The 22,883-nt window shown below is 37.4% G+C and overlaps 3 protein-coding genes across 9 annotated transcripts in view; all 3 read left to right on the top strand.

Annotated features, from left to right (window-relative positions):
- roraa (RAR-related orphan receptor A, paralog a) overlaps positions 1–6,917 on the top strand; it is a 171,904-nt gene extending 164,987 nt beyond the window's left edge. For all 6 annotated transcript variants that reach the window (XM_067500535.1, XM_067500536.1, XM_067500538.1 and 3 more), the window contains one exon: positions 299–6,917. In XM_067500535.1, the coding sequence (XP_067356636.1) occupies positions 299–463 (165 nt within the window). In that variant the 3' untranslated portion in view covers positions 464–6,917. The remainder of the gene's footprint in view (positions 1–298) is intronic.
- Positions 6,918–9,470: 2,553 nt separating this feature from the next.
- Positions 9,471–17,535, top strand: ice2 (interactor of little elongator complex ELL subunit 2). Of its 2 annotated transcripts, XM_067500532.1 has the most exons (15): positions 9,471–9,619; positions 9,863–9,964; positions 10,129–10,414; positions 10,502–10,621; positions 11,079–11,213; positions 11,398–11,514; positions 11,800–11,959; positions 12,499–12,680; positions 12,772–13,600; positions 13,690–13,859; positions 13,963–14,092; positions 15,196–15,280; positions 15,521–15,571; positions 16,375–16,618; positions 17,156–17,535. In XM_067500532.1, the coding sequence occupies exons 1-15, from the start codon at positions 9,606–9,608 to the stop codon at positions 17,306–17,308; spliced, it is 2,778 nt and encodes a 925-aa protein (XP_067356633.1). In that variant the 5' UTR covers positions 9,471–9,605; the 3' UTR covers positions 17,309–17,535. The 2 variants fall into 2 exon arrangements, with proteins under 2 accessions (XP_067356633.1, XP_067356634.1); XM_067500533.1 differs by lacking the exons at positions 9,471–9,619; positions 9,863–9,964 and having other exon boundaries at positions 10,127–10,232; positions 10,321–10,414.
- Positions 17,536–17,667: 132 nt separating this feature from the next.
- LOC137125296 (annexin A2-like) lies at positions 17,668–22,084 on the top strand. Its single transcript, XM_067500534.1, has 13 exons — positions 17,668–17,810; positions 18,426–18,483; positions 18,612–18,705; positions 19,551–19,645; positions 19,748–19,861; positions 19,995–20,085; positions 20,274–20,353; positions 20,444–20,503; positions 20,876–20,969; positions 21,059–21,154; positions 21,328–21,386; positions 21,617–21,739; positions 21,835–22,084. The coding sequence occupies exons 2-13, from the start codon at positions 18,436–18,438 to the stop codon at positions 21,892–21,894; spliced, it is 1,014 nt and encodes a 337-aa protein (XP_067356635.1). The 5' UTR covers positions 17,668–17,810; positions 18,426–18,435; the 3' UTR covers positions 21,895–22,084.
- The last annotated feature ends 799 nt before the right edge of the window (positions 22,085–22,883 follow it).

Here is a 22,883-nt window from a genome sequence, read left to right as displayed (position 1 = left end):
TTTTTGTGAAGTAGATTAAACTGATTTCAGGGCAACCATTCATATCATATATCATATCAATCATATTACATGAAATGTACTTTTATCCACAGCAAAGTGTCAATTTATCAATTGTAGCAGCTACATAATATGAAGTGTCAGCTTTTCCCTTTGCCTGTGCACTTTTCTCAATATTTACAAGTCTGTTTGCCCCTGTGTGAGAGGGAATACACTGTAGGGAGGAATGTTTTTCACTACTATTGCTCCATGTCCTTGCCTCCCCGTGAATCTAAACAGCCTGTCTCCTCTCTCTCCACAGTTGATATGCAAAGTGTCAACACTGCGAGCGCTGTGCAGTAGGCATACAGAGAAGCTTACAGCTTTCAAAGCAATATACCCAGACATTGTGCGTGCCCACTTCCCCCCCTTGTACAAGGAGCTATTCGGATCAGACTTTGAGCAGTCCATGCCCGTTGACGGGTAGCAGCCCTGCCAGGTGCCAGTGTGCCCACCGTAGGGGAATGTGGAGGAGGAATCTGAGACACTTTATTGGTGCCCTGCACAAACCAGGGTGGACAGATGGCACGCTGCTCAACTTCTTCTTTTACAGTGGAGGGGAGAGGGCTTAGGGAGTTGATTCTCAAGGTTTACTTTATTGAATTTTTTTTCACGTTGGAAGACTTGTGGGACCCGACACCCCATGGGACACGAAGAGGAGATAGGGACAAATAATTTCTGTCTGGTTGAATTTGACCTTTGTGTGCACATTTCGAACATGGAACTTGAGACCTATTTAATGCATTCATTAATTTACCACTATTTATTGCATCATAGTTGTTCTCATTTATCTGTACACCTGAAATGTAATTATCTAAATTAAGAAACCACTTCTTTGAACAGAAGTTAAATGCACATCAGTATTATTATTCAACCGAACAGCTTTGGTCTTTTTCAATCTAAAACGTTTAATAGTCCCTATCTCTGTCATACCTTACATTCTCAAACAGAATAAATAGCTGATAAATGCGCACATTTCGGTCAAGTTCAGCCGTTTTCCCCTTGTGTTCAGTCGTACTGTATCTTTTGGACGCAGTGCTTGGAAGGAAAATTAACACCGACTTTGAGGGAGGGTCCTTCGGCATGGTGATGCAATCGGCACCTCTCTCTGGACAATCGTTTAAAAGGAAAAAAAAACATAGAATTCTGGTAATTCTAATGAAAACGCAATGATTTTAGCTGTCAGAGACTCCATCCATCCACCATTGTTGCATAGTGAAATCATGTAAGGCCATCTGCTATTAATCCTTCTCTGGACAGGTGCCCTGGAGAAGCACAGGGCACCAACACAATGAAAAGGGTCCATTCCACCTGTTTTATAATGTACTACAGGGTATATGGTCATAAGTACTTACTATACAAAAAAAGTAATGTTTATAGAATCTATTTTAAATAACATGTATGATATTAGTAGTTAGACCATTCTTAATTGTTCAATTGATAAGGCACTTTTATTTACACCTTTCTTTAATTTAAGACTTGTATATTTACCTAGTGATGTGTTGCATGTGCACAAGAAATTCAAGTTGAACCATGGTCACAGAGGCTAGTCCTGGGAGCTGCAGATGATTCTGGAAGTCTGGAAGTGTAAGGGCTGTCTGCCAGGATGGCTGCCGTGGCCGCTTACTGTTGAACAGAGAGGCATGGCTGAGAAGGCAGGTTAGAGACACTGCCAAAATGTAGATCTGATACTGCTTTTAGTGAGTATGCACACATGCAATAACAACCTACAACAACTGTAGTGATTACACAATGAGGTCTTTTTATTGTGTGTCATGAACAGATTTTGGCAGTTGTTTAATATTCATTTCTAAACAATGTTTTATTGTTTAAAAAAAACCTTTTATATGAGGACGCCACAAAACAACACACTCTCAAACATTATTTCAGCCCGATTTTATAAATGAACATTGAATAGCGTCATGTTCCAACTGGAGAGGTCACACTTTGACTGTAATTCAATTGTTCCATCTAGTGGACAGTACAGATACAGCAAGCAGGTTAACAGTGTGATCACAGAAAACGGAGGGTCAGACTGTCTGTTTATGACCCCTGTCAAAATGCATTTAACGTTTTAGTTGTTGTTTTTGAGTGACTTCATCTGCCTTCTCGCTACAGCCTCGGCCTGGCAATGCCACAACAGGACACAGCGAAGGGAAAGTGAATATTCAAAGCCTTGTCTGGTAGCAAAGCTTCTATTTTTGTAACATGTTTTGGTTAATCAACCCATGAAAGAGAACGAGGAAGAGAAAAAGATGTCAGGTAGCACTTAACTATATTCCCGCAATAATTAGAATAGCTGTTGTTTGTGTGATTAGGGGAGAAACATAAAAATGGTAGGACAAGTGCTATTTTCAGAATGCTTTGTTGTTGTGCTTCTGTTTTGTTGAATGTGTCTTTCTTGTCATTGTGGTAGTAAAGTGGTAGAAAAAACCCTGGATGTGCCAAACGGTAGTCGTTGCTTCCGCTTTCCAGTCTACCCGTCTGTTATGTAGAATGGATTCCTAAGACATTCCAGCAATCTCAGTAGCGGCTTCTAGAAATATTTTTTAAAAAAGGAACAAAAAAGATATCCCTTTAGAAATCCAACAAAGCATGTTAACACATCTGTCACCAACCGTAACATAGAATCCACTTGTTTGTCTTTTGTTTTCTGTTTGCACACTATCATTCTTCTGCCGTGCAATTTGTACAAGGCGTTAATGCCTTGTGCTGTCACCCCTCAGGGAAGAGTTTCTTTTGCGCTTTCTGTTTGAGAGGACATTTGTTTGGACTCATTATGTTTTGTGTTTTATTTCTGTTCAGGGACATTTCCATGAGAAGTGGTTGAGATTAACATTTGAATATTAATCACCGAGTTGTTCAGAATTTTACATTACTGATGTCCTAAAGGGGCCCTCCAGTCATTAAAAGAACCACTGTGCCCCTACAGTCAACTGTTAAAAAAAAAAAAAGAAAAAGAAAAGAAAAACAGTCTCATTTGTTACATACAAACCCCATCAACTTTTACAAACCAGTGTTTTATCAGTATGCGGCATATTCCTGTCACACAAAAATCAGTTTTGGTTACAAATGGTGTCATCAGGGTCTTTAAAAATGCTAACCCTCTTTGTTAGAAAGCCAAATATTCTTATGCAATATTAAATCTGTTGTGTTTGGGTTGTAGTAGATATGCTGTACCTAAGTAATAATTTCTGTAATCGTCCAATGCTATTTGGATATGCACAAGCCCTCTACGACTAGTAAACCTCAGTCTCCCAGCAAAAGAAACCCAGTCTGGAACACTGCTAGACAATCCAGGTTGAGAGGCCCAGTGGCCCGGCAAGATCAGCGAAGAGGATGAGGTGTGACCGCTCAGGGAGGTAACAGGTAGACCGAAGAAGCAGCTTGCTTTCCTCTGGACAGTTGTCGAGCATTTGATTAGCTCTTTAGTGAATTTATGAGGTCTTGAAAATCTCTTGAAAGCACTCGGTGGATACGAGGAGGCTGAACTCTTCGGCATAGCACACTGAACATGCAGTACAGCAGAAAATAATGAAAAGTTGGGAGAGTTGAATGATTTCCTGTTATGTATCTGCAAAAAAAACTGACGTGTTTCGTGGAAATTATTCACTTTTCTTAAACTGTTGAAATCTTTTTCGTTCTAACACATCAGTATTTACTCAAATATGATAAGCTAAGGTCTACCAACTAAACATTTCATAATGTGGATTTTTTTTTCTTTTTTCATCCAAGTCTAAATAGTTGAGTGGCTTCTATTGTTCGACAATATAAACCAAGCAATATGCCTTGTGTTACAATTACGGGTGACTTCATTCATACAGCTGACTCAAACTGATAACTTTTACTTTTTAAAGTCTAATGCGAGAACTTATAAAGTCCCATTACTCTGTTTTTCATCTCTTAAGTCCTGGTATGGTTGCAGTATTGGCAAGATAGCAGAAAATGGTCATCAAACACACAAATACCTTCTCTAACTATAACCTGCACCTTCACACTAGCCTGTAAAGTGATGTCCTCCTGTATATTCTCACTTGAGAAATCCCAATTTAAAAAAGGGATTAATGCTAAGTTTGCTATTCAATCAGTGTATAGTATACAGTAAAGTGTGCTGGTCCTTCTGTCTCTGCTCTGTTGTCTGTTTGTAAAAAGCAATAGTGTGTGTATGCGTGTGTGTATGTCTTTGTTCTCACAGTGTGTGAATAAAAGAAACCCCAGACAAGGCTTTAATAATTACAGAGGAACAGGGTTACGTGGACAAGAAGGTCTTGATTTTATTTTGGACTATTAAAAAACAATTTTTTAAAATGCTGAGCTTGATCCATCCATAATAGGTGTAAGTTTTTAAAAGCATGACATAATGCCTTCAACAATGCATCGGTCTGCAGAATTTCTGTGGGGCAACACTGACCAGCGTCACAGTGAAAACATTGTTTGCAATCAGTTCAGCGCTGCCAGGGCTGAAGTAAAACTGAAATGAATTCTGGAGTTTAAATTGTGAAAATGAGTCTTCTGGACCATAAATTGTGAAGATCAGTGTTATGTCACGCTTTAATTTGTGATGGAGTGTCGGTGTGTTACCCAGAAGTTATGAGTCAGTCATCACATTTTAACAGAACTCATTTTCCAAAGCACAGCTGATAAGGATCTATGATTAAATGCGTTTAAGAATATAGTTTAAAAAAGAAAAAGAAAAGCAACTTTTAGCCATAATCGAATGTCAAGCAATAATATATGTCTGTGTAATATTTTTGATTCTTTTGTGCATAATAGTCTTTGAACATCTGCATGTAAATACATGTCTTATTTATCACTTTATTGGTTTTCTTTTTTTTTGTTGTTGATTTTGTCGATGGTTTTATGTTTCATCTGTATATTTGACCAGTTCTGTTCCCAGGTGGAGAACTAAGAACTTGATATGGCCTGTATGCTGTACATCTGATTTTTCTCACTCTTTCTCTCTCCCCCCATTCTCAATGGCTTGTTCACCATATTTAATGTTATTATTGATCACATGTATAAAGGTAGCTTTGTAACTTCTGTCTGTATAGGTAAGAGGAAAATACTGCTACTAAGGCCTACCCAGTAAAAATATTTATCTGTTTATCAATTACACAATATTGTACGATAACTCTGTTTCTAGTTTGCTTCCCACCTTTAGGATTAGTTTGATAGCGATAGGGTGTGCTGACATTTATTTTGTGTTGCCCTAGTGTGTGGTGCTAGGTAAGTTACTTTTGTGAACAAATTCCTAAGCCTGGCCGCCCTACAAGTCCATTAATTTCATTACATATTAATGTATTATTATTATTAGGACGCAATAAATGATAATGATAATGAACATGATAGTGGTAAAATTACCCAGCAAGTACCTGTATCAGTGTGCTAGTCTGGGGATAAGGCACTTATTTTCTTCTGACTTATAGCAAAGCTAGTATCTGCTAATTAACAAAAAATATTTAAGGTTGCTTTTATGATTTTATTTTATTTTATTTTTTCGGAAAAGTGATAATATTCAAACTGAAACAGCAGTATTGTGTTTTTTTCTTTGTCTGATTGTAAAAACCACTCACTGAGGCTTTAGGTTGTCAGATTTTAGGATACTAAGTATTTACCTCGCTTGTGTCTGGATAGTTCTTCACCTGTTGCAGGGAAGTGGTGCTTGGATTTTATTTAACAGAGCCTCAGTATGCTTTTGTTATTCCCCATTTTAGACCATCCTAAGCAGTGGTTTCTTCAGACCGGTGGCTTAAATGTACAATGTGTTGAAAATGTACATGATAGGCTTGCCATTTGCGGACAAAGTTGACCTTTACTCTCCATTCTGTAGCAAATATCAGTAAGAATATGCTTGCAATAATACATAACGTATCACACTGAGTGCCTCTCGGTGTAACAAGATGCATACATTGTTTTGATTGTCTTTTTTGTGGTTTTCCAGACGTGTACTGAAGTGACAATGTATTTTGTACATGAGGATGAATTCTCACTTTCACATACTTCAAATGTTTCGGATTCTTTCTTTGTGTGTTGTTGATCATTTTCATATGGCTTGATGCACTATGTTAAAGGGTTCCAATGTATAGGCAGTCTGTCGTAGCGTGTACATGTCACCCCCCACCTTGTTTGAGAAACTGGGAAGTTTATCTTGATCTTAAAAGATCAATGAAACGAACACTCGCTGATAATTTTATAGAAAAGTTCACCTGCACTTTTTTAAATTAGGCAAAACAGGCAATCTGCATTGCTCCATTTTTGTTTGTTTTATACCAACTTTATTTCACTAAGAACAGAAGATTTACTAATGCATTGTATATTAGGTATTCTTATGTGTTTGTAAAAGAAACATACAACACATCTGGATTTTTTTTTTTTTTAAAGTTCTGTGTTCAATGTCCGCTCAGTGGGTGGGGGTAACTGAACATGAAGGGTGGGTGGAGCAGGGGTGGATTCTTTTTTCCATGCAAAAGCAGTACAAATTATGAGAAAGCTGAAACTAGTGTGTGGTTGTCACAAATTTCTAAGTCACACGTTTGCTACTGATGTTAAAATGGGGACAGATGATCATGTACCTTTTTATCCAGCTCTTTTGAACTCTCTTTAGCAGGTAGTCTATTCACAAACGTAGTTTTGCTCCTTCTTGTCTGATTCTTAAATATGAAAATAAGTATTTTGATTCATTTTGTAAATACAGCTGTAAAGAAAAATAAGAAATTTAATGTTGTCTTTTAAATACTTTTCATTCTAATATGAATGTTGTTATATTGTACTTAGAAACTGTACCTTTAATATTACCTTTATTAAAAGTGCATTGGACACATCGATTTTAGATGTGCTTTATGTGCTGTTATCCCATAATAAAATTTACCGCTTGTAATGGGCTTTTATTTCCTGACTGATTAACTGTCTCTGTTGTCTATTATCAAACTCACACACACACACACACACACACACACACACGTTTGTTTTAATAAATTGTGTATGTTTGATTGACAGTAATTTTATTGGGTTAACAGTCCTAATTAGTGTTTAATATTAAATCAGAGGTTGTAGCTCCACTCCCCTATAAACTATTCAAAGTCTATGAACAAGTAATGAAATTAAAATTTGTTTATTACATATGATTAGGAATAAAGTACCAGAGAAATACATTTTTATCTGAATTCTATTATAACAGTTTAAATGCATCAGCCACAACATTAAAACCTGCATGGGCACCTTGTAGCTATGAAGCCCGACATGCAGAAAACTGTGATACACTTTTAGTTCCGACACCTCTCCATTATGATCCAGCATTGACTTTATCAGCAATTTGTGCTAAAGCAACTGTTCTGTGTGACTGGAACAGAAAGGCTGTCCTTCACCCCACATGTGCATTACTGAGCCTCGGGCACCCATGACCCTTTTGCTGGTTCATCAGTTGTCCTTCCTTGCACCAATTCTTTTTGGTATCAAGGTACTGAGATGCTATGGCCCAGTCACTTAGCCATCACAATGTGGCTCTTGCACTCTAGAACTGACTGTTCATCTGCTGTCTTATATATCCCCAGCCCTTTAAATGAAATGAAATTAGATAATCAGTGTGATTCACTTTAAATTCTGAATAGTTAACCTTACTTAAAAAAATGCATGCAAATCAATTCCCTTCAAAAAAAACAAGTAAACTGGAATAGTAATTGTATTTCTACTTATAAATGCTTATTAAGTGTACAAACAATGTACAATACTAAAAAAATGACTTATGGTGTACTCATAATAATTCTGAGTACTCCATACTGAATTATTTCAAACAAAAACATTTCAAGTTAAGTGTAATATGTGCCGTCCTTCAACTGACACACTTATTGAAGTTGGGCCAAATAATATGACATTTCTCACAGCTTTGAATGTCTTGAATGGCTGTCACTTTAACAACAGTCTGCTTTACTTGCTAAAAGCATGCAAACCCATTTCCTTCAGGTAATGGTTACTTGTGTGACTTTAGTATACCAAACTTCATGCATACATGACTTTCTACTTTGGTCACATCGTCATTAGTCATGGTTTATTAACCACAACCCTCCCCACAAATTTAATGAATGTGCATTACTAGTGCAACAATACTACACAACACCACAATATTATGCTATTATATACTATACTACTGAGTTAGATAGATGGAACAGTGAAGAGGGTGGGGGTCTAAAGACACTTGTTTTGTCAATTAACTGTAATTATCTAGTGCTCAGAACAGTCCCATAGTGCAAAATGTTCTTCACACTGTACTGCATAAATTGGAAATATACTTTACTTGCAGCAATGCACTTTCGAAAAATGGTATGCTCCCTCTGTCCTTAGCAAATCTTAGCAGAAGATTTTCCTAGAGCAGAACAAGGTAAATTGTCAATAGCACTGCGTTTATGTATTTCACCAGGAGGCTTTGACCCTACTAATAATTACCTTAATTTCATGACCCTGTTAATACTTGCCTTAAGGTTTTCCCGGCAGGATAAGCACCTTTTTGTGAATTGCTGCCTCCCACTGGTTAAGTAGTGTGATTGCATCACTTGTTGCTAGTGTACTTGATTGTTTTAAGTTAGCTGCACTCAAAAACAATGAGTAAATGTTTTGTTTTTTTTTTCACCCTGCAATTACCTCTAACTTAAAGAAAAGTTAACTAAAAAGATTAGGTTAGGATTACTATTCGATTTTACAGTGTATCAGTGGTATTAAAGTTGTGGCTGATCAGTGTATATTCATGTGTGAATACACAACAGATAACAAATTTTGAAACTTGAAATTATGACATAACAAACTTCGCAAAATATTTGTAACAGTTTATACTTATGCAGTTTTATGTTTTTAGGGTAAAATATCTATTGTGTTTTAATATTTGTTTCCCTACTGGCAATATTAAGGATTGATCTAGTTATCCATTGTATTTAATTAATTACATTTTTAGCCAGACCAATATCATAATTTGAGTTATTTGTACCCAGATAATTTTCATAATTCTCTGTGAAGTATTATCTATATATAGGCCTATATATTTTAAATAAAACTCTCTAGTGAACTCTGCTGGTACAATCCAAACCTAATGTGTATGAGTGAAGAGCTGTCTTACTGTTTAGAGATCTGCACTGGAGCTGGGAATCACATAAGCAGCTCTACTCAGATTTTACAGACACTTAGAGTGTAACTTATGAAAAGTATTTAGTATCATTTAATTCATAATTTTGAAGAAGGGTATAGACTGGTCCAAAGCAGCTGGTGTTTCTTAAATATACGTAGGGTTGTTGGGAGAACTTCGAGTGAAGTTTTATCATTATTAGTATTATTATTACAGGCTGGAAGACATCTCAATTTGGCAGACGTATTCAAATATTTGGTAAATGAGAAAATCGACTGCTATGGATGTCCGCTAGGTGGCAGCAACGAATATATAGTATTAATGTGTCAACATGATTTTACTAGACGAAGTAAATTATCTGTCAAATGCTTGTTGCCTGGCTAAATGGTAACTGGCATATCTACAGCAACGCGGACTTAAAAATGGTCTAATTTCTTCGGACCGATTCACGGTGTCTAAAATGGAGCTAGTGTGGTACGTTATATTTACATTGCAACGTTTTGCAGAATGTCATATAGGTAGATTTTGTTTCAACCACATAACACAACCACAACTGTGGGCGAGCTAATGTTAGCTAGCAAGCTAGTTAAAGTGCCGAGTTTGAATGCTATGCTAATCAAACTATAGCTAACAAGCTAGCGATACTGTGTAAAATGCGTGAACATACACATTGTTAGTCACTGATTTGATCAGCATTTCATTTCATTTTATTTTAAGGGAGGACCCTCCAGTTCCTGATGCTCCATTTTTTACTCGAGATCTCTACGATAAATATTCTCTTGCCCATAATATCAGAGAACTGTGGGCATCACTTCAAAGGTATGTCATGAAATTCACATAATAAGTTGTTCTTCATCCAGCTCAGATGCAAATGTGAATCTAACATTTTCTTTTCCTGATTTCTTTCCCAAGTAGTGTAATGCCAGCATAAAAACTTGAATGTCATGTTATGGTTTCAAAAGCTTCTAGCTATTTTTTTTCAGTGAAGAAACTGCAGAATTCAAAGACAACAGCTGCACAAGCAAGAAAGAGTCCTGTTGGGAGAGCTGTGATAGTGATGAAGCATATGCAGACAGTGGTGCAGAAGGTGCAGATGAATGTCACAATACCAAAAAATCAAAAGTGACGTTAAACCACCTTGACAATGAAGCTTGTGCTGCTTACCCTGAACCCAGGCTGCCCTTCCCATGTATGTCTAACCTGTCCAGTAAAGACCAGGCATCATATCTTGGCTTTTTGATGAGTAAGAAAAAAAGAGATCCTCCACAGGTAATAGCTTTCTTATTATTTTGGTATTTTAATTCTGCCTGTCCCTATTGCATTGTTTTATTCTGAAAATCTGCTCTAATATTTCAGAGGTTAAAGGCACGAGTAAACAATGAAGTGACGCAGTTCATGAAGTACCTTCAAGATGTGGCCAAAATCTGTGCCGATGACTATTTATTTATATCACAAGGAGCAATGCAATATTCAGAGGTACTTATACTATCAGTACTGAACCTGTTATCAACATCTGTTGCATTTACATGGACTTAAGGTACCAGGTGATTTCTTAACTGCCATGTAAATGGGAAAGCTGGTTTCTGAAGTTGATATATGGGATTAGGGAAACCTGTCTTCCGAGGTAGATTTTTGTAGGACAGTGGCAATTTCTTTGATAGTATATGTATAACCAGGTTTCTAATTGGCTTTCTCTAACATAACAAATAGCTGCAGACAGGAACAAGCAGCTGACGTAATAAAGGATAGATCCTAAACAATGCTGCATTGTTTGTCTGTAACTAAGAAAAAGTGCTTTGTAGTCTAAAGTCTAAATAATTCGCTTTACCAGAGAAAGTGTTGAGTAACCTCTTTTTTTAGGTGCATGTAAACATAGTCATTGTGTGGTTTGTTAGTAAGTATTTGAACCACAGAACTAAAATGTATTTTTCAGGATTTCTTCAAGGGGTGTTTGGAGTACATTAAGACCCTACCTCAATTCTACCAGATCCAAGAGATGACTAGTTTGACAGGGGGAACATTTAATCCTTCCCTGATGCTGACCTTTGAAAAACAGCTTTTGATCATGGTAATGTATCTGTGAAATGATTCTGTCACACAAGTTCCAGTTCGGAGGTTTACCACTTCGTACAATACCACTTTAAGTGCAGTTGTCCGGTTTTTCCTACAACCTTTCATTGTATTGCAGAATCAGTCTTTCTGTGTTGATTCACTTCCTCCATTTCCATATTTGAACCCTTTTATTTCTCCAGGGCAATGTGGATATTACAGACCACAGGATAGTGCCTGCTGATGCACAGCTTGCATCGGATTATCAGAGTGTTTCATCAGCGAATCCTCCGGCAAAGAAGGCTAAGGACATGAATGCTGTAAGCAATTGTCTCACTTTTTTAATTACTCTAATAAAGTTAAGTCACAAAGATGTTTTACTGCTGAAATGAGATTCATGTCCGCAGGTCTATTGTAACTCCATTTCAGCTCTTGCAGTTTTCTCAAAAGACACCAGAGGGTGTTCATGTCTTGCTCAGCAAAACTGGGGCCAGTTGTGTTTCTGAAGGATACTGCATAAAACACATTAATCTCAATGCCTTAAATGTGTGGTTAATGGTAGTTTTTTTTTTAGTGATACTGTAAATGTATTGTTTTCTCCACAGACAATCAGCAGTGATGGTAATGCAGAGAAGCTATGTTCCCATTATGAGCCACATGTTTGTCTGACTCGCGATGCCCTAGTCAGGCTGTTGGACAACCATGGCCCTGACTTTGATGAACAATGGGAACTGCCTGTTTTGGTCAAATTAAATCCAGGAAAAGGTACATCATAATCATCAATAACCTCAAATAGTTAATATTAAAACCAGATACTAAATACACATTTTTATTCTGAATAATATATAATAATGTATAAAAAGCACAACAACAAAAAGCTACCAAATTTGAAACAGCGCTGTTATTGTTATTTTATAGGGCAACATTAATACAAAAAATAGAAAGAAAAACAGTGTTTGTTAAGTCCTTGTTTGTATTGTTTGACATTTTTAATTATTATTATTTTGATTTTTTTTTTTTTGTCTGTGAAAGATTGTTTGGATTTTCAAAGTGGCAATAAAAAGTAAATAGTTTAATAGCAACAAAATGGTAAGAAGACATTCCGTGGAATGGCATGATTCAAAACTATAATACAAATCTACACAAGGTATAAGACTAATACTTATACACTAACTGTAAAAAAAAATTGTCCCACACTGGTTTTAGTTGATGTGATACTTTTGAATATAATCGTAAAAGAATAGCACAGAACCAGTAAGGAATTTGTTTCACGTAGTCTTTTAGTTGATATTTCTTAATTACAGGCAAAAGTCAGAAGAAGACTGTGTTTATTGACTCCCCCCTTCTCAAGACTGAGATTACAGTAAGACAGAGGAGTCATGTCTACCATGAGGAGAGTTTAAAGCTCTCCGTTAAGAAGAATGGAAGTAAAAATGTGTTTCATCTAATGACAGAGATTCCTGTGAATGAGCAACAAATTTGTCAGGTATGTCGATACACAATTAGTAGTTGAGGAAGTGGCATTTGTTTTTATATTATTAAAATAGTTTATATGTTGTATTCTGTTTCTAAATTAGGAGGCCTCACAAAGAAATTTGGTGTCTTTTGAAAATGACGGCCTTGACTTTGAGGTGGACCTCACTGACCTGGAGACATTTGGTGAGGTGAAAGCCATTAAAACTCCCAAGCTGCTGAAAATGCAGAATGAGCAGGATGCTGCTGCTAAAAGTAAAACATCTACAAGTACTCCACATTTATTTAAGGATGATAGGTCCAGTGAACGTCTTGGAAATAATAGAAGCAGTTCATTAGAAGAGATGAACAACTCATTGACAGATATGGATTATACCACGACAGAGGAGGCAACAATTCTGAAGGAGTCCGTTGCACCAAAGGCTGAACAGATGAAGCGGCAGGCTGCCGAGGAAAGTGATGAGGACACAGCTTTTATGAAAGACTCTGACGATGAGAAGTTAGTCATTGATGACTCCGTGTCTCCAGCTGCAACACCTACAAGAAAGTCCAAAACTAAAACCACACCCTGTTCTTCAGACCTTCCCATTGCTATTGTCTCTGAGACGGTTCCTTTAAATTCAGAGTTGTCCCACTCTCAGAAAGTTCCAAGACAGACACGACAACCCAGGAAATCTAAGGTAACTGGGGACCAACTGGGTGAGATCTTACGAATGCAGACTGCAATGTTCAATTCCGCCAACGACACAGCCAAATCCTCCACCGTATCCCCGGAGACCAACTCTCCCCCCCAATGTATAGTACGCTCTGTTAACCCCCCTACAACATCCCTGGTGAAGTCATGTGTGTCGTCATATTTGGAGAGAAACCAGAACCACAGTGAAGAGACCTGCTTTGCACCGGTGGCCACCAATGTTATGAGAGAGCACAAAAGTTAGTTTAAAATGGATTTTCTTTTCATTTCATTTTCTGAACTCAAATAATTTTTAGAAGATGTGTTTATCTTATTGCCCCTCACACAGGAATACTTTCAGAAGAACTGCAGGCTGGTGCAGAAGATGAACAGGACTATGAGGCTCCAGAAGAAGGCAACATGCTCTACAAACTTTACAGTCTGGAGGATTTGCTGCTCATGGTGCGCAGCTCTGTGTCACTGACCCATACTAGAAATGTAGGCACCAGCCAAAACCAGGTATATACAATAATTGTACCTATACTCAAGAATTAGTTTAGTTTATATAAAGTATAAAATTATTGAACAGCTCTGTGCATGTCCTTTGTCTCTGCCCTAATAGTTTGTGCCAGTGCATGTCTTACCCAAGCTGGAGTATCAGTTGAGCTATGGTGTTGAGTGTCTAACCAGCAGTGAGGCTTGTCAGCTGTGGACAGAGGCATTGCTCCACTCCAGCACAATTTCATACATAGGTAACGCATTTATTATTGTTACCTGCAATAGTGTTCTTTTAAAATCAGTCCAACTCAATGTCTTCCTTTTTTTTTTTTTTTTTTTTTTTTTTTTTAAACAGAAATTGAATGAACTTGGTAACATTTTGGTTTCTTGAAAAAACTGAATTAGCTTTGCTTGTTCTTCCCTCGGTGGGTTCAGTAGATCCTCCCACAAACCAATAGAATAGTCTTTAGATGACTCACCATTCTCCTGTGACTGTGTATGGACACAGTTTACTTTGTTACCATAACTACAGCCATAACTGATTGTGGGGAATTACAAAGATTGCAGTGTACACATCTTAGCTAAATGTTGTTTTAGCTCTGAATAAAGTCACTTAATGTCCACTGTCAACTTACTTGCACTTCTTCCCTATAGCTCAACATTCTGGCAAAACATTGTTTCTGTCTTGGCTGCAAGGTTTTGTTGACTTATGCAGGTGCTGTCTTGGGACGTTTGCTATCATCTACTGTGTAATGTATGTTTGTATTAAACAGCAGACTCTAAACTAAAACCCTTTTTTTGACACGGAGTACACATTCACACGTTAACTAGCTTGTATTCTCTTTCTTGATATTCAGTGTAAGACACTTGAGGCCCTAGTAAAAAATGTCAGCTTTAACAATCTAACTTAAACAGTTAGAATGGTAAGAAAAAGAATCTACATTACATTATACATCACCTTCACTTAGCAGTGTTATGCAACCGACAAAGCTCAAAAAAATACTTCCTTCTTTCCTTAGTGATTCATAGTCCATCATGTGGTTTATTTTGAGGCATTCCCCAATTCTGTATTTATGGCTGTGGTTGGAGGCTTAACTATAGTCCATAATTGAAGGTAGGCACTCTTATAAGAAGCACACATTACAAGCTACACTGTGAGGCAGGAAGAGATACAGGACCAACTACCATTTTTTTACCCCACACTCAAGCTTGTAACAAAGCTGGTAAATCATCACAGAATAATTACTTTGTGAGCACTAGGAATCACATTGATAATGAAGTGAAGCTCTTTATGTGCACGCTCATTAACTCTTGTTCTTTTATCGTTGTGTCTCGCCCTCCCTCTCCGTCTCTGTAGCTCACATCAATGCATTTACATCAAAACTAGCTCTGCTGAGAAAGCTGCCTGATGACTGGAAACAGAACATCTCCTGTGGGTTCAAGTGAGTGACATTACAAATGATGTGTGGAGATTATTCGGATGATTAACCCAGTCACTCCTGTATGATTATGCTAGTTGAGATTTAGATGTTGAAAAATAGAGATTCAATCAACTAATCAATAATCCAGGTCTTTTCGTCAGTGGTAGCTGCAATCGCCCCCTGTTTTTTGTCACCTTAAAGTGGAGGTTTTTACCAAAGTGAAGAGATTTAAACTTAGTGGTGTCTGACTTCCCTCTGCAGGCCATCCAAGTCACTAAATATACTGCACCACCTCCTGAAAAAGCTAACTGGGTAAGTTTCTGTTATTTTTTAAAGTAATTGTTTGTCGACAGTCACCATATTGATGCCTAAGGTAAAATGAAATCTTCTGTACTTAGGTTTGATTAGTTGTTAACCTGCATCCTGAATTTACTTGTTTGTAGATGCCATAGACCTCTGTTGTTGTTCAAAAGCTATTTAAAGTACATCAGCCAGACACACTGCGTCATTGTATGATGTGTTTCTTTACTCAAAAAAAAAACAGATCCTTGTGAATATTGTCCACACTCTTCTAAGTTTCCAAACTTCTACCATAAATGGGACGAAATACAAGGAAGGTGTCCAATTAGACTTAACAGGTCTACTAAATTCAGCATTTGCTTTGCATCTGTATGGTGTTTGTGGACAATAAAGTTGATTTAGAAATGATATGTAAGGATTTTTTTTAAAGTAGAGCTTCTCAATCTTCATCATCCCTTGTTTAGTGCAAAATATCAATGATTGCATTTAATGGAAGCCAACATCTTATTTAAAATTTGATTTAACTGAAGGAACAGCCCAAATTTCAACACTGCTTCGTTTTCTACAGAGCAATTGTATGGGCACTTTTGTCTTCATGAGCTCTGTAGGGTGAAGTAAGTTAAACACAGCCATGTTTGACAGGCTTGGATTATAAAGCTGACGTTTTTCTACCTTTTGTGTTTGTGTTGGAGCGTTACACAAGCTATTACTCAATGTAACACACCTGTGTTTCACTCAGTTAGCAGGATGCAACAAATCCTTTAGAATGTGTTATTTTATGGCTTTTGACTTTTAACTCACCTTTGGCTTTGTAGGTTGGGTGAAGGACAGTACCTGATTGTGCACAAAGCGGGGGAACCATTTGTCACCATTTTAAAAGCAGCTATTGGGAAAGTAAGTCGTGGGGCATACAACCTGCAGCAGATCCACAGCTCTGTCCCACATCCCCCAGGCTCTGGTCTTGTGCCCTGGATTCCAGTTGATCCAGCTGTTGTTCTGCCCTTCCACCAGGGAAACGGCCGTGTGCCCTGCACCTTCCCACCAAAACCCTTTGTAAAGGTGTGTCCCAAGTAATGTGACCATAATTACTGAGCTAATAAATTACATGGAGGAAAACAATTACAATGGAGACACAAGCACATACTGTATGTTTGCATACACACACACACACCCACACACCCTCAGGCAAAAAGTCAAGATAATTAACGGGTCTTACAAAGTGTTCGTGAGTGCAAAGCCCTTTTGGCATTTCTTATCAGACAGGCTGAACTTGCCCACTGCCACATTCCTTAGCTGCGAAAGCCCAGAAATAATAACGGAGACAATAGAAATACCAGTATCCACTCAGGGCAGGCGGTTGCTGTTGCTGTAGACTCATACATTCATTGGATTCCTCCCCGAAATTCAAGGTAAATCGCTTCATACACATTAATTGAACAACAAAGAGATACAATCAGTTTTCAGCTGACTCATTGGTTTATAAGTATTTCCCCTAAATTTTTGTAAGAATAACCACCGAAAAGATGTTGGAAGAATAATTGTCAGATGTTCATTTGTTTTTTTTAACGATCTTTTTGCCTTCCTTTATACTTCTAGACAGCAAGAGATGGCTCATCGCAGTCTAACAGCCACGGAGCTGGACAGTCAAAGACGAACTCAAACACAGGGGGCAACATGATGAATAGAAAAAAGAAACGAGCTGCCAAGCGCAACAAGTATATGAAAAAAATGCTAAAGAAGTGTATTTAAACATATTATAGTTTAAATAAGTCGGAAGAGGAGCACGACCTGTGATGCTGAGAAGACGAAAGGGACAATGCTCATATAACATAACCTTGAAAAATAATGTGAATGAGCACTTTTACCATATGGAAGCTAAGATTTGTCATTTTATTATGGCCACAGAAATGTTTTGTATATTTTTCTATTATATTGTTTTCTGAAACCAGCAACAATAAAGTTGTTACAGTTTTTAATGTGTGCACTGTGTGAAGTCATTCTTAAACATCATCTTTAAAATGTCCTGAAGGCACAAAGCTTGACATTCAGGTTTCTGGGAAAACTTCACCAGAGTTTTAGAGCTGCCTTGCTTGAGCTTGTTGTGGCTCTGGTGGGTGGAGTTGTTATGCTTATGGGAGGGAGCCAGAGTCAGCGTGGTAAAAAGGAAGTCAGAAAAGTTAGACCTCCACACCCATTCCACTTAAACATTGCCAGGACAAATCTCTGTATCATCTCAACATCTACAACTTTGGTAGGTCATTTTGTAACTTTTCATTTTAATGGGAAACAATTGGATTTATTACTCAGTTTAACTTTACACTGAAGTAAACTCTTAAGGAATTTTCCATCTTGAAGACATGAGTCATGATAAAAGTTTTCCTCATAAATTCCAATTTGTTTGTGCACACATACTTTATAATTCATAAGTTTTAGTTAAGTAACAATAAAGTCCTGCTCTCTAAGCTCTTTTCCTTGTGTGTATGTCAATGTCCTCGGGACAATGGGCTGAAGTACAGAAGAACTTATTCCAGGGTGTGTCTCTCTCAGGGTGGTATTGCAGATATGTGTTGCTGACCTAGGATTTGGAAGAGTTGAATAAATTGTCAGCTGCATTCAACATTTTTACCCCAAAACTACGCACAATGTTATTATTGCAAAGCAGTGAAAAGGAAAACATGCTGTAATCTTTGTGACTGCGTTGTACTAAAGGCAGCCGAAATTAATTAACTTTGCCACTGCAGACGCCTTAGTGGCTCAAGTGATTTTTATCTTCACATGATACAAACATGACTGTGCAACACAACTGTGGGCCCATTGATAGGATTACAACATTTTGTGGTGTTGATACTTTTGTCGTCCTTTCTAGCACAATCAAAATGGCCTTTGTAGCAGAGTACTTGGGACAACTGAGTCTGAACATTGGGGTAAAGTCTTTCAGTTTTCATTTTTATCATGGAAATTATTTTTATATTCTACATGGCATTCTATGTAATGATTTGTGTTTTTCTTTTTTCTTTTTTTTTAACTCTCACTATTTGCTTTTAATCATTAGAACAATGAACCAAAGTACCCCACTGTGGTACCTGTTGTGGACTTTAATCCTGACAGAGACGCTGCCAGAATAGAGACTGCTATCAAAACCAAAGGCAAGATACAAAACTGCATGTTAAATCAATTCTGTGCTCTGTTCTGCAACTTCTCCGTGGATGAGTAGCTGGTATTTGTGAGTCAGCATCCTGGCTTAAAATCTTTTAAACACGCTGGGAACGCCTCCAAGTCTCTGCCTCACTGCTGGCAGAGCGGTGTTCTGGCCACTGACTGAGTCTGACCACTAATCTCCAACAGACCCCCATTTTTTTTGCAATGTTCTGCATGTACAATGTCTTTCAATTTAAAAAAACACTTTTGTGATGCACTACAGTACAGACTTAATGGTGATAAGGCCTTTCTATTTTATGACTGAATCATCCAAAAGAGACCTGACATTCCCAATAATAGCAAAAACGAATGACTCAGACAAAATGCATTTTAATAACAAGTACAGTCGATCTATTCAGAATGAATACAGAGATGATAAATGGAGTCACCATATAAATTCTAGCCTATCATGGTTATGTCACTGTTCGGATTCTGAAACTCGGTCTACTCAATAAGCAGCTGGCACATTTTCTTGCTTTTATTGCTGTTTAATTTTATTATTTTTAAAAATATCTAATGTTGTATTTATCATAAGAATACAAAGCAAATTTATACAGACAATACAATTTTTATTGTATTATTGAAGATTATTAACATCTATCGGTCCATTATTTGGGCTCTTGGTTATGACAGAATGCAACAAATCACTTTTTGGTGCAATTTTCATTCATAATCCTGCGTGGTTGTTATATAACCCAATGTAAAACCCAATTTATTTTTGTTGGTATGGTTCTATTTCTTGGTCGCATCCCTTTTGTACCATGTGCAATATGCTTTTTCACATTACCATTAGGAGTGGATGAGCAGACCATCATTGACATTCTTACAAAGCGCACCTATAACCAAAGGAGAGACATTGCTTTTGCTTATGAAAAGACGGCAAAGAAGGTACAGCAGGCCTGAACCAAATACTTTTCACAACTCTGATTATGTTGGGACACGCATTTAGGCCAAACAGGTAACATTAATGTGTTTTTCATGTGTATGTAGGACATGATCTCAGCCCTGAAGGGAGCGCTGTCTGGCTCTCTGGAAACTGTGATCCTTGGACTGATGAAGAGCACAAGCCAGTACGATGCCTCAGAAATCAGAGAATCTATCAAGGTAAAGGGCCTGGAGTGTATGTGTGGATTCAACTGCACGATAACACTGCCCTCTGCTGGACAACTGGCAAAATACGCTTTATTCATTTCGAGAGTCTTGAACAAAGGCTTATGTAGCTACATGTGTCTTTCAGGGCTTAGGAACAGATGAAGAAACTCTGATTGAGATTCTGTGCTCACGCAGCAGTGAGGAGTTGGTGGAGATCAAAAAGGTCTACAAAGAGAGTAAGCGAGAAACTTTTTTTTTGTTTCAGCTATAGGAAGTTGTGGTGTCTGCTGTTTGTGCTCTCTCTGTCCATCAGCCATGTTGTGTCCTGTCTTAAATGTCCTTAAACCAGAGGTATTAACAGCTATGTGATTAGTCTGGTTATGTAGAGAAACATAAGTATCTAAAGAAAAAATATATCTCACAGACTTCAAGAAGGACCTGGAAAAAGATGTTGCAGGGGACACGTCTGGGAACTTTGCTAAGCTGCTCTTGGCTCTGGTGCAGGTGAGATATGGCAGTGTTCACTGTTGTGATTTACTGTACATAACACAGAATTAATCAAACTGACCTGAGTTATGTCTTATTTCTGTGCAGACCAAAAGAGCCGAACCATCTGGTATTATAGACTATGAAAAGATAGATGACGATGCCAGAGTAAGTCGTCTTTAAATGATTGATTGGTTAAAAAAGTAAAAACCTCTTCCAACTGTGAATATGTTATATTGGTGAAAATATTGAAACTACTCCCCATTGTTACTGTAAAGTTTTTTCAATAACAAAAACCAAGATACCTTTTTTTTCATATTTTAATAATTTTTTAACGTCAGAGCAGCCCAATGATTTAACATAAAAACTGGGTATACTTTAATAAAACTTTTGCGGATCATAATTTTATACTATACATTCAGTAATTATATATATAATTATATTTTTGGTGCTATTGCCTTTAAATAGAGTAACACGACTCTTATACAGTGAAGTGACAATAAAGATGCTGTTCATTGGTATTTTCTTTTTTCATATTAGGCACTTTATGACGCTGGAGTAAAGATAAAAGGAACTGATGTGCCAACCTGGATCTCCATCATGTCTGAGAGAAGTGTACCTCACCTGCAAAAAGGTACTACACCTTGTTTTTATGTGGCGTAATTTTTACTTTCCTTAATAATTTTTTTCCATCCACCTAAACTTCTATTCTCTGCCTGTTAGTGTTTCAGAGGTACAAGAGCTACAGCCCCTACGACATGCAGGAGAGTATTGTGAAAGAAGTCAAAGGAGATTTGCAGAAGTCCTTCCTGGTGCTAGGTACAATTACAATGGTCATATTTATTCATAATCTGAAGTAAATATTCATCAATTTATTAATCACTCCCAAAATGAAAATACAGAACAATATTACATAATGCAATTTTGTAGTACAATAATATAACACAAAATGTATTGTTGTGGACATTGATTCTGTTGTTCATTTGTTGCAGTTCAGTGCTTTGAAAACAAACAGCTGTTTTTTGCCAAGAGACTGAATGAAGCCATGAAGGTAGTTACAGTGCTGCTCTCCTTCTTCTAAAGTGGCTATTTTGAGGGACAAAACTTTATTTTTAAACATACGTAAGACGTACATCTGCTCGTGAAAGTACAGTTTTGCTGCAGTATCACAGAACACAAAGTTTGCAAAAGTTGTCTTACAACAATGTTGCATCAGCTTCTGAAGTTAAGTATAGAGCATGTACAGTTTAAGTAAGTGCTGACTTGTGCTTGTCTGCTCAGAGTAAAGGAGCCAAAGAGAAGATCGTGACTAGAATTATTGTATCACGCTGCGAAGTGGACCTACAGAAGATCTGCTCGGAATACAAGGCCAACTTTGGTCAGTCTCTGCAAAAAACTATTGTGGTAAGTGAATTTTACAACCTGCCCCTGAACTATTAATGGTTTACAGTCAGGCTTGTTGTATCATGCAGCTCTACTAACCCGCCCTGTCTCTGCAGGAACACACCAAGGGAGACTACCAGAAAGTTCTACTCGGCCTGTGTGGGCCCGAGCAGTGAAGATTAATCATCAGTATTAAAGGGGCCTCATATTCTACAACTGGAATGGTGGCAGAAACTTGGTGGAAACACATTGTGGAAAATGCCCATCCTACTTTTACACACACGCACACACACACACACACACACACACACACACACACACACACACACACACACACACACACACACACACACACACACACACACATTTGAATGCACTATTCGATAAGATAATTACATCTTTTGGCTACATGAATGAATTGTAATATGCATTGCATTTTTTACACCAAGGTGTCAATAAAGTTGCTTTCGTGAATCATTTGTTTTTCACCTTCCTCACATCCTGAGCTTGTGCTGACTTGCAGTTTAAATAGAGGGACACCAGGGGGCGCTATAGTATTAAAAGCCGCTGTCTTCACTCCAATTGTCCTGCGTCTCAAGGCCTGATAATGTTTGATATATGGACAAATATAGAGAGTTGTTTTCTTAATATAACAAAACATTTGATCTCAAATGACATCATGGTCCTGTTTTCTATTTATTAAAAGCAGTACAATAAATGAAAGCTGAACGTGTACGGTACAGAGATTTTATTGATGCTTGAAAACAGATAGTAATAGCACTAATTAACAGCTTGTGAAAATGAAAAATCATCAGTAAAACGAATGTGTTTAAAATCAAAACATGTTTGCAAATTTGGAAATTCATGACTGTAAAAACACAGTAATCTATAATCCATAAAGCATCTTTTCATCCCAAAATTTATGAGGAATCTTCATATTTGCTCACTATGAGGTTCTATCAAGATGATTTAATCTTTAGTGTGTTTTTCTGTGTTTGTTTGGTGCTAATATTTTAATTAAAAATGTTAATTTTACCTCCGGCAAAGATGATTTGCATACCACTAAACAAGCGTCTATACGCTGTGTTTCTGCTGTTTAGTTTGTGGTCTCTCAGGATGAAATAACCAGCACAGTGTTGTCAAGGCATTTCTACTGAAGTATAAG

The sequence above is a fragment of the Channa argus genome, chromosome 4, assembly GCF_033026475.1.
Source record: "Channa argus isolate prfri chromosome 4, Channa argus male v1.0, whole genome shotgun sequence".
In the NCBI taxonomy this organism is placed as follows: Eukaryota; Metazoa; Chordata; class Actinopteri; order Anabantiformes; family Channidae; genus Channa; species Channa argus.
The sequence above is the reverse complement of the archived record's forward strand: the minus strand, read 5'-3'. Positions and strand labels throughout refer to the sequence as shown.